Source organism: Natrix helvetica, assembly GCF_964273705.1.
Source record: "Natrix helvetica genome assembly, chromosome: Z".
NCBI classification, from domain to species: domain Eukaryota; kingdom Metazoa; phylum Chordata; class Lepidosauria; order Squamata; family Natricidae; genus Natrix; species Natrix helvetica.
Window position 1 is genome coordinate 114,380,687 of NC_138554.1, and position 12,203 is coordinate 114,392,889.

Sequence of the window (12,203 nt, forward strand, 5' to 3'; positions counted from 1 at the left end):
TTGTGAAAGTGTAAAAGTAGTCCTCACTTACCGGCCACTCGTTCAGTAACCATCAAAAATTATAATGGCACTGAAAAAGAAAAGTTAGGGCTGAACTTTAAAGTTGCAGACATTGCCACATCTCAACAGTCACATGACTGTGATTCAGGGACAGGGCAGTTGGCTCACATTTAAGACTATTGCAGTGTCCCGTGATTGTCATTTATGACATAAATGATTGTCATTTATGACCTTCACAGCCAAATGATTGTCATTTATGACCTTCACAGCCAATATTCAACAAGCAAACTTAATGGGAGAGGCGACAGATAACTGCAAGTTATGGCCACATGACGTTGTGTTTAATGACTGCAGGTGACTTACTTAATGAACACAGATGAAATTGTCATGGTAAGTAGGCACAATCATGTGTCTTTCATTTTATGATGTGTCACTTAGCAATGGAACTGCTCAACCCAATTGTGGGAGGTTAGTGAGGACTACTGTATTTTTGTAGCCTGAATGTCAATAATTCCAAAACATGGTCCCAAAGAAGAGATAGGTGACTACCTACGTAGTTATTTTGGAATAACTTCACCATTGGCAAGACTATTGTGGGTTTATGAGTATTGCAAATTGGTATTTCCTGTGAATATATAATGCAGTAATTAAGTTATGTAGTGTATGGATGAAACCTTAAATTCTTGATTTGAAAATAATATGCTTATATGCTTGCTTAGAAAATGATGTTGTAACACTTTATGCCAATGTAAATATTTACATCATAATGTAAAACAAGTTAATTAGAGTAACAAAATAATGTATTTTTGAATATTTTAATGATGGAATCTATAATAATGTGTGCCAGTTAGCCCAAATTAAACAATGCTGCGCCTTATCCTGAACATGAACATACAGATCACTGCTGAAAACTTAAAGTTTATTTTACTTGCCTGTTTCATAATGCATAATTACACAGTGTTCATCTTCATTGTCAAAGTTAGGTTCACTGGGGGCCCAGGCTTCATATGTCACTGGAGTTCCATCCATCCAACTGAAGAAAAATGTTTCACAGTCACCTATGATGCTCTGAGCTCAAAACAACTGCTGGAAGCTCAAGAAGGGCTGTTTCAAGGCTAGGACACTTTGAATTTGAAATGTTTTGCAATCTTCCATTATTCAATCTCTTTATTATTTAAAGACATTATAACTCCACTAAATGGACTATACAAACAATGTAAAACAAAATAAAAGAATAACAACAAAAAACCAAGCAAAGCAAAATGGTATAGCACACTTACAACTATTGACAAATTACAGGTAGTTCTTGAGTTATGAGACAATTGGAATTATCATTGCTGTCACTAAGCAATGCAGCTGTAAAGTGTAGCATCCTGTGATTTAATCGCTTAGCAATGGCAATCCAGGTGGTCCCATTTGTGATCATAAACCTAAAATAGATGAGTTATTAAGCAGGAAACAGAGGCAGTCACAAGTTAGGAGCATGAGAATACTGCAGGCGATTTGGGGAGCCCTTGGAGGACATCTTTAAAGCGCTCCATGGCATAGGACCTAGGTATCTGCAGGATCGCATCCTACCACACACGTCCCTGCGACCTATCCGCTCACACAGAGAGGGGCTCCTCCTGGTGCCGTCTGCTAGGCAATGCCAGCGGGCGACACCTAGGAGTAGATCCTTCTCTGTGATGGGCCCAACCCTCTGGAATGACCTCCCCCCAGACATTCGAACTACCACCGACCTCCGTTCCTTCCGGCAAAAGTTAAAGACTCACCTATTTCAATCAGCTGGCCTGGCACTTTCTTAGTTTTACCTCCCGGGGATTTATTCATTTTAATTGGGTTTGGGGTTTTAATAAGCTTTTAATGTATTATATTTATTATTCTATATACAGTCTTACAACCTCCTTCACCTACGTATTTAATTATTTAACTGTTTTATGTATGTATTTTATAACGCATTTTAATGACTGTACACCGCCCCGAGTCCCTTTCGGGACAGGGGGCGGTCTATAAATATGAGTAATAAATAAATAAATAAATGCTTGAATTGGGCTGGTTGGCTGGCATGAACTCAGGGAGTCTGGGGAAAGTGGGCTGGGATGCATGCACAAGCATAGAAAGGCCAGGAAAAGAGAGCACAACATGCATGCATGCATGCATATCTTCATGTCTGCATCACAGAGGCATGGAGAGCAAGTGTATGACTGCAGGGAGATTGGGAAAGATTGGGAATTCACTATGATTAGTTTAGATGCAAATAATTACAATGTAAAGAAAAGTGTTTTTTCTGCATAGTTTATGCAACCATTTTCACAAGGTTGAAATGCCACATGACAACATCCATTGTTACACAGAGTTAGATGTATGTGCTTGGATTTTTTTTTATTATAAAATCTCTAATGGTATCTCGGGAGATTCACAGCCTGCCTACCTACACATTCCTTGGTGAACCGCTTCCTTGCTGGGTGGCTTTTGGTAAAAACTGAAGAAGTATGTATCTTAAGAAACTGAGAAATAAATCGGTTCCAAAGTGAAAGCATTTAAAATAGAGTTGTTTTCCCTTTCAGTAAATTTTGTTAAAGAAAAACCAGCCAAAATCTTTTTTTTCCAGCAAAATTGGCTGTCTTATTTATATTTATTACAATTTATTATCAAAAATAATTTAAAAACAGAATTCCATTACATGCTACAGAATTTGTGAATTAGTTTAATGTATTTTATTCACCTACCCGAATTTTTTGTCAAAACTCAAAATTAAACCAATATAGGAATTATAATGAATTCCATAGGTGACAGCCTAAAATGTAAAATAAAGAATTAGGAATAAAAATAATTATGTACAGCTTTAATATAAAGTAATGAGATAGTATACCAATAAATCTGATTCAGTTATTCTATAAAAACTCACAACCAATAATCCAATATAGGATAGACTCTTTCCTAGTATGTTTGTGTTTTATCAAACATAATGTATAATTAAAAATATTATTTGGAAATTATGTTGAATAGAAACAACAAACACAAAATCAATGACATAACTTTGAAATGTTATGCTCTACTTTTTAACAATATGGTGTTCTTTGAAAATTCATGTGAGAAAAAAAAACGTTATTAACTTATTGTGTCTTTAAATAATTTGTTTCCAATTAAGTTGGCCATACTAAAGTTCCAGTAATATTAATTTAATGGTCAGCATGTTGTATAGTAGATATATAATAATGCAACATGAAATGTAGAAAAGAATTTTTTAAAACTTTTGGTTCTTAATTAATTTACACACACATATACACAGAGAGAAAGAGATATGCACACACACTCATGGATTATACGCACATACACACACACACATTGTGAATTGTCCTAAAAATGTTCCAGATAAAAGAAACAGACATTGTGATCTCCGGAACTCTTAAAAATATTTAAATCGATTAACATTGTATAAGGCAGTTATCTATTTAATGAATTTTACACTCTGACGATGTTAGCAGTGGCTAATGAAAGCTAAGTGAGAAATATATATTTAAAACTCCGGAGAGGGCAAAAATTAGGCCTACCGGAAGTCTGGAAATGGGCCCATTTCTGGACTCCAGAGGGCCTCCAGAGGCCAGGGAGGTGGTTTTCGCCCGCCTGGAAGCTCCGGGAAAGCCTCCGGAGCCTGAGGTGGGCAAAAACACCCCCCCCCATGGTGCAGGCGACCATGTAGGCCACGCGTCAATGGTCTCGCCCACACAGCAACCAGGCAGCAAGCCGGTTGCTAACATTTTTCAATCCCATCCCTGTACCCACATATATACTTTATAAAGCTTGTTATTTTGCATGGGTAATTATTACATATATTTCTTACATATTTCCACAAAAATATTTTTTCTTCTTTACTCTCAATGATGGTAAGATCACCACCATGTTGTTTGCAGAACTTCCTGGCTTTTTCTGCAGGCATTGTTGTATTACTGAAATAATATTCATTGTTTCCATATTCAATCCAGCCATCTTCAATTCTTCTAAAAGAATTTTCTGCAAAAGAAGAAAATGATTTATATGACTAGGATCCCTTTGCATGCATGCCACAAGATCACAAAGCAAACAGAGCTACTTGAAGATTACGTGCTGCCCTTTGGGGCAAAGCTCTTCCTTCCAAGATCTTCTGAATAGGTACAAGCACACCCAAAAGACACATCCAGGTTATAGATGGCAAACTGACCTCAACTGCGTGCTTCCAATAACTGGAAGAGGCTTCTACGCAAATTTACGGAATATCCAAAAATATCTTCTGGGTATTAGATATGCTGGGATGAGACATAGGACAAAGCAGCGTAAAGGGAAGCAATGAGGAGGCCATTTTAATTTGCTTTCAGAACTAGAGGGAGAGAGAAATGGGTGGTTGTCTTAGGCAACTGCTTAATTCGCTAGATTCAATTAAATAACTATCAAATACAACCACTTCATCAAAGCTTTACATATTTGGGGATGTTTTTTAAACATGATCAATGATTTCTTATGGATATGAAAAGTACCCTAAATTTTAGTAACTCCTCTTTGGTTATATTTCTATGTATGCTTGGTGTTAGATCTGGGCAACGAGAGACAGACTGCGGACACGAAGTGACTTAACAGCTCATTTATTAATAATAGTAGTGATCCAGCTTGCTCTGTGGTCGGAGGGTTCCCCTTTTATAGGAATCGGGTACGCCCCTCGACCAATCAGAATGATACCTGTTTCCTGCTGTAGTAGCGGACCAGAGGGGAGACTTATCACGATATATGCTAATATCTAACACCCCTCCCCTCCTAGATGGAACGTTGCGGTAGGTAACATAGTCTTTTAGGTATGTGGGTGTTTGTCTTGCTCGGGAGGAACGTCGTAGTTCGGGTTGGTTCGAAGTGGTTGCAGGATCGGGTGCGGGTTGGTTCGAGACAGTTGCAGGATCGGGTGCTTTTCCTGTTTCACGTTCGGGAGGTTTTGTGCCTTCGTTGCTAGGGCGTTCAGGAATCTGCTCGGCTGCGTTGTCTGGGGTTTGCTCTGCTTCGTGCGTGTTTTCTTGTTCCACGCTTGGTTCGCCGGTGTCGTCGTTTCCTATGATGGGGCTCTCGCGTGGCTGACTTTCTGTAGGCAGGAAACTCTCGTCTTCGTTTCGAAGGTCAGAGTGTGCTAGGCGACCCCGAAGTTGATCGATGTGCCTTTTCCAGTTCCGCCCATCTTCTAGTTCCAGCAGATACGATCGTGGACCCGTGATGCCAATGACCTTTGCCGGCATCCACAATGTTCCCCCTGCATAGTTGTGGGCGTATACTGAATCCCCTATTCTGAAAGACCAAATTTTACTTGTGGAGTCTGAGGGAGCTGTGGCAGAGTAATTTGGGTGAAGACGGTCCAGGTGAGACCGTAGACGGCGGCCCATGAGTAGTTCAGCGGGGCTCCTACCCGTCGTTGCGCTTGGGGTAATGTGCTGAATTAGGAGGTAATGGTCAATGCGTGTTTGCCAATCACCTGGACCCATCCTAGCGAGGGCCTCTTTTGCGAATCGCACCATTCTCTCCGCCTGTCCGTTTGATGCCGGATGGAATGGCGCGACGAGGGCATGCCGAATTCCCTGACCTGCTAAAAACATTTCGAATTGCATGGCCGTGAATTGGGGCCCGTTATCGGAGACTAGGAGGTCGGGCAGGCCATGAGTGGCGAAAAGTCGCCGTAGAACCTTAATGACTGCCTCTGCCGTGGTTGAAGTCATTAGGACTACATCTAGCCATTTTGAGTATGCATCCACAACTATAAGGAAAGTCTGACCTTGGAATGGCCCTGCGAAATCGATGTGTATTCGCGACCAGGGTGCTTTAGGTTTCTCCCATTCTGTGGCGGGCGCTTCCGGGGGTGCTGGTCTCGATTCCTGGCATGGGTCGCAAGTGGCCACCCACTCCTCTATTTCTTTGTCCATGTTTGGCCACCAAACGTAACTTCTTGCTAACGCCTTCATTCTAACAATCCCCGGATGACCCACATGTAAAGCATCTAATACATTCCTACGTAAAACATACGGAATAACAACTCGATCCCCCCACAACAAACAACCCTGTAGCACTGAGAGTTTGTCCCGTTTTGACCAAAACATTTTGAATTCCGGGCCCACGTTTCCCTTCGGCCATCCCCTCCAAACTCAAGTTTGAACTTGCTTTATTAAACTGTCCTTAGAGGAGAACCTTGCAACGTCGTATGAAGAAACCGGTCCAGAGTCCAAACAGTCAATGAGCAATACCGGTACTTCTGGAGTGGGGTCTGGCAGAATGTCGGGTAATGGGCAACGGCTGAGTGCATCTGCGTGCCCGAGAGTGGAGCCCGGTCGATGAATTAACTTGTAGGAGTACGCAGCCAGGAAAACAGTCCACCTGGTCATGCGTGGAGAAAGGGAGACCGGAGTGGGGCGGTTTCCCGCCAAAAGTCCCAACAGCGGTTTGTGATCTGTGATTAGTTCAAAATCGCGGCCGTAGAGGTATTCGTGGAACGTTTTACTCCAGCTACGGCAGCCAGCGCTTCCCTGTCCATTTGGCTGTAATTCCTTTCGGCCGATGAAAGAGTTCTGGAGTAGAAGGCGATGGGTGCTTCTTTTCTGTCGGGCATCCTGTGGCTGAGGACTGCTCCAACTCCGAAGGGTGATGCGTCGCAGGTCAATACCAGCGGTAGGGTCTGGCTGTATTGGACAAGCAGTGAGTCAGTGGTGAGCAGGCGCTTTACCCCGGCGAAAGCTGCAGCTTCGGATCGTCCCCATTTCCATGGTGCGTTCCTCTGGAGTAGACGGTGTAGTGGCTCAGCAACGGTCGCCTTCTGTCTCAGAAAAACGCTGTAGAAATTAAGTAATCCGAGGAAGGCCTGCAACTCGGTCTGATTTCGTGGTGTGGGGGCGTCCTGGATCGCCTTGATTTTCTTTGAAGTGGGGTGTATTCCCTGACCATCGATTCTATAGCCCAGGAATTCTACTCTAGGCACGTTAATTTGGCATTTTTCCTTTTTAAGGTGGAGACCCTTTTCTCTGATTCTGGCCAAAACAGATCTGACTCTTTTATTTAATTGCTCCTCGTTTGCAGCGGACACCAAGATGTTGTCAAAATAGGGGACGACTCCCGGTATCCCTTGCAAAAGTCGTTCCATGATGCTCTGGAACAATCCTGGGGCAATGCTCACACCAAATTGTAGCCGGTTGCATTTGAATGCTCCTCTATGCGTCACTATAGTCTGGGCCTCCGCTGTGGCGCTATCAACTGGCAGTTGCTGGTAAGCTTGTGCCATGTCTAACTTAGCAAAAACCTTTCCCGGCCCCAACGAGTGCAATAAGTGCTGTACTACGGGCACAGGATATGCGCTTTGTTGTAGCGCGACATTAATTGTGCATTTATAGTCCGCGCAGATGCGGACTGATCCGTCTGGTTTGACTGGGGTCACGATAGGTGTTTCCCAGCGCGCGTGATCTACCGGCTCAAGGATCCCTTGTTCCACTAACTTATCTATTTCCTTATCTATTTTTGGGCGGAGTGCAAAAGGCACTCGTCTCGGTTTAAGTCGGATTGGCGCCACTTTGGGGTCTAAATTGAATGATATTGGTTTACCCACATACTTACCAAGACCGGGGCTGAACACATCCTCGAACTCCTTAAAAATCTGTTCAGCGCTGCTGTTTCTCACGGCGTTGATTCCGGTGACTTCTAACCCCAGGGCTTCAAACCAATCAAGCCCCAGAAGGTTCTGCAATGGCGCGCTGGCGATGGTCACGGGCAGCTGGGCTTCGATGTCCTTGAAACGGATGTGGAATGTGCCTTGGCCCACGATGGGGACTTGGTTCCCCTGGTAGTCGCGTAGCAGGACGTCTGGAGCACGTAGTTGGCTCTTTCTGAGGCTAGGGATAGCCTGTTTCATGGATGCCCATGAAATAATCGTCAGGGTTGATCCTGTGTCAACTTCTAGCTCGCAGGGTGAGCCCTCCAAAAGGACTGTGACTCTCAGCCTTTTTGGCCGCTTAGGGCGGACCTGATGTATTGTGGTGAGATACATTCGCAACTCCTCTCTCTGGGTCAACTCTATCTCATCGTCAACATCCTGAAAATACTCTCGTTGAGCGTCTTGATAGAACGCTCTTTCAGCTCTTTGTGTGTATTCTCTCTGGGGATACGCTCGCTCAACTCCATGTGAGTAATCTCTCTGGGGATACGCTCGTTCAGCTCTTTGGAAATTTTCTCTCTGGGTAAACACTTGTGGATTTCTCTCTGGGCGCCCTTTTTGATTTCGCCAAGCCCCTGGGTTGGGCTTCTGTTGGCGGTATATGGGTGGCTGCCGTGAGGCAGGGACTCCGCTCCGGCACACTCGTGCGATGTGCCCAAGTTTGTTGCAGTGCGAACAAACAACGTTCCTGAACCTACAAGTAGACCTGGGGTGATTCCCTCCGCAACTTGCGCAGGGCGGCAAACGGAATCCGGGTCTCCCCCCAGGCCTCAAGTGACTGCTCTGCATCAGGTGACTGTCCTCGAACTCGGGATTCTCGTAGTCGGGGCTTGTGTCCTCGTAGTGTACTCTGGTTTGTCTTGGTGCTGGCTGGTTTACGTTGGCCCCTCGTTGTATGGTCACCGATGATTTCTCCGCTGACTCTGACGCTCTTGCTTCGTTTAGCGCTGTCTGTAGGGTTAAATTCGGGTTTGCCAACAGCTTCTTTTGTAAAGAAATGTCTCTTAACCCACAGATGAGCTGCTCTAAGATGTGCTCGTCCAGATCCCTGTACTCGCAGTGAGTTGCTGCTTTTCGTAGGGCTGCAACATATTGATTAATGGATTCTCCCGCCTTCTGGTTCCTCATGTTGAATTCCTTGCGGCAGACATGGCGGGAAGGTTTTGGCGCGTAATGAGTTTGCAGGGTCTGTTGCAAGGTCGTCCACGATACTGCCTGTATTGGAGTAGGCGCGGTGAGGTCTCTGGCCGTATTGAAGACTTCCTTTCCGCAGTAGCCGAGGAAGATGTTTTTCTTCCTCGCATCGGTGATCCCCGTGTATTCGTTCGCTTCGAGGAAACACTCGAAACGAATCATGAAAACTTCCCATTCGTCGTTTGCTGGGTCGAAAGGAGCGGGGGGAGCATGCATCGCCATCTTCTCTGTTTGAATTTGCCGCGCTGCGGTGATCTGAGATGGCTGCCGGAATTTCTGCCGAATTCCTGGGCTGGATCAAATCCGGAGATTCTGGAGGTAGCGTTCTTCGTCCTATCTGTCTCTCAATCCCACCCTCGTCGCCAATGTTAGATCTGGGCAACGAGAGACAGACTGCGGACACGAAGTGACTTAACAGCTCATTTATTAATAGTAGTAGTGATCCAGCTTGCTCTGTGGTCGGAGGGTTCCCCTTTTATAGGAATCGGGTACGCCCCTCGACCAATCAGAATGATACCTGTTTCCTGCTGTAGTAGCGGACCAGAGGGGAGACTTATCACGATATATGCTAATATCTAACACTTGGGAAGCCTCTACTTAATTAATGCCTATGAAGAGAACTGTGACACCTTAAGTGACTTCCTTTCACCTAAGAAAAATCACAATGTCTGCAGTTTTACACTATGCAGAGTCAATGTCTGGCTTTCTTCAGTGCTCTGAGAAATTGGTTTGCTTACAAACTCAACCATTACACATCACATTTTAGGAATTCTCCTTTATGTCATACAGCCAAATTTAGCTCAAAGCAGTCTGATTCAAATCAAACTAAAATAGTTTTTAGTAAATATTGCATACAACATTTTGACATTAAATTGTTCAACATACCAAAGTTGTTGCTTGCTTCTGGATTTAAGGGTGTACCTGCAAAATTAAATATTTTAATTATAAGGAATTCAAGCCTAACCTTATCAGAATTCTTCATGTTGCAAAAGGCAATTCTCAAAAACTGAAATGTTGTATTGGCTTAATGTATTTCTATATTTATACGTAAATAAAACCATAGAAAATTGAATCCCGGTTTCCTCTAACCTGCAAATGGCCACCACTTGTTGTTTAAGAGATCCATGAAGACCTGGCTCTTTACTCAGCCTTTGGCAAAAAAATTCCTCACTCCATTGCCCTTGCCATATTTTATCTTTACTCTTTTATTCAAATCTCTTTGTTTGATGGTTGTGAGCCTCAAGGCAGCATACAGGTTTCATGAATTATTTAGATGGTGGTGGTGATTATCATTATGAAAAAAAAGCTGTTGGCATAAATAATGCCTTCTTTGTAAATTTATGCAGAGATTTATATTTGAAATTGTACCATGTTATTTAATTAGTCATACAGTAAATAGAAATTTAAAATCTGCAGATTTAAAAGGGACTTGTATTTAAGACTCTCAGATTCTTCCCCCAAAAGAAATAAAGAACTTACAGTTCACATGATGGTGTGTCTTTATTTTGGGTTAGGAATTTGAGAGTCTTGTTTTACAGTTGAGAAATATACTAATAAACTACTTGAGAATGAAAAGAATACTACCTTTTGTAATTTGACAAATCCAACTAAACAACCCATGACATGGAAAAGGTGACCAGAATCCAGTTTCTCCCCATATTACTTTGCATCTTTCATCATATTCATTTTCTGAAATCCAATGAGATGGTTCATATAGGTATACCTATAATAAAAATCAAAATGGATTTACAAATCTACTTTCTAAAAGCCACCAGTTTTAACATGTAGGAAAAACCAAGTGCATCATAATGACCTTTTAATGATTTGTGTTTGCATGTTTGATGGGCTGTTAGCAAAATTTTGCCAATGTGGTTTTGAGTATTGAAATTGAAGGAGTGGAAGCTCAAATCAATCACCTTTCAGCAGCTGAGATGTAAAGTTGTGTATCTCTCACTAATGATACTTAACCCTTTGCCATTAGGTTACATTCTCAACCAGTTTCAGCTAGATGCTAAATAAAAGTGAGAAGAATATCAGGCCCTTCAAGAATCCTAATTCCAATACATCCTCCTGGATGGCAATAGAGTGTTCCTTATTCTCAATCTTTGGATATGATCCAGAAAGATGCAATGGTTGATGGTTATTAAAAGCCACTTAGAAATCAAATAATATCAACAGGATTGCAACTCCCCATAATGGTCTTACCAAAAATCAACTCTAAATATGACTAATGTATCTCAGTTCCACTCATAGACCTAAAGCTATATTAAAATAGTTCCATGTAATTTATTTATTCCAGAACACTTTATACGGTAGCCAGAAATGTTACAGATACATTAATAATTTTGTAATATTTTTGGATCAAGCTATACTTCTGAAAGAATAGACACAAGGCATGTGGCATCTGTCATCAAATAAGAATGCATCCTTCACACACTCCGTCACTGAATCCTCTTTACCTTCCTGTCACTTGTCTTTTAACTTGCACATTGATACAGGTTTTTCTGTTAGCAGGGAGAAGGAACAAGATGAGTGTAATCCAGTACTTAGAAAAGATATTTGTGCAGTTCACTCCTTCCTTCTCAAAGTGGATCCAACTTCCTTTCATTGGTCCTCTTTCTGGGTCACTACCATAATGATATGTTTCCATCTATCTTCTTGGTCTCTCTATATCTCTTTTACTCAACAATTGCTTTGGAGATTTTTAGCCTGTTCTCCAAGTTCTCAGACATCAGGCGGGTTGCTCCTGGTTAGGACCGGTTGGGGAGAACCAGTAGTGGTAATTGGGTGTGGGTCATTGAACTGATAGTGATGGTCATGCCCCATAACTGGTATACTCGGATGCTCACCCTGCCTCACCTTTGTCACCTGCAATCACACAACTGCCTCCTCCTGCCTACACACAGATAAGCAGCATTCACGCTAGCCTAGCCCCCCTCCCACTGGCCAGCATCTCCTGAAGCTGTCGCTGTTGCAGCCCGGCAAGCTACACATGCTGGAGAGGGTGGCAGCGGGAGGAGAGGGCAGTAGTGATGGGAGGGAAAGGTTAGCATGCTCCCAGCCACACCATACGATACATCCATCTGCCAGCTCAGTGCAGATGGATCAGCTGCAGCCCGAATGAGCCGAGGAAGTGTGGAGAGCTCTGCATGTTGCAGAGGGGGGGGGGCAGCCTTTGCCTGTACCTCTGTGCTGGCCAGTGTCTTCCACAGCCACGATAGGCATGGGGGCAGCCCGCCAAGCTGGGCACCCTAAAATGGCATGGAAGTGCAGGCAAAGGCTGGGAGGGGGATGCAACATGCAG

The 12,203-nt window shown here is 43.2% G+C and overlaps 1 protein-coding gene across 1 annotated transcript in view; it reads right to left on the minus strand.

Annotated features, from left to right (window-relative positions):
• LOC309401602 (macrophage mannose receptor 1-like) overlaps positions 1-12,203 on the minus strand; it is a gene marked incomplete at both ends in the record, with an annotated part of 64,356 nt that overhangs the window by 33,049 nt on the left and 19,104 nt on the right. The window contains 4 exons of the mRNA XM_081970668.1: positions 933-1,033; positions 2,730-2,797; positions 3,845-4,014; positions 12,085-12,179. Of these exons, the coding sequence (XP_081826794.1) occupies positions 933-1,033; positions 2,730-2,797; positions 3,845-4,014; positions 12,085-12,179 (434 nt within the window). The remainder of the gene's footprint in view (positions 1-932; positions 1,034-2,729; positions 2,798-3,844; positions 4,015-12,084; positions 12,180-12,203) is intronic.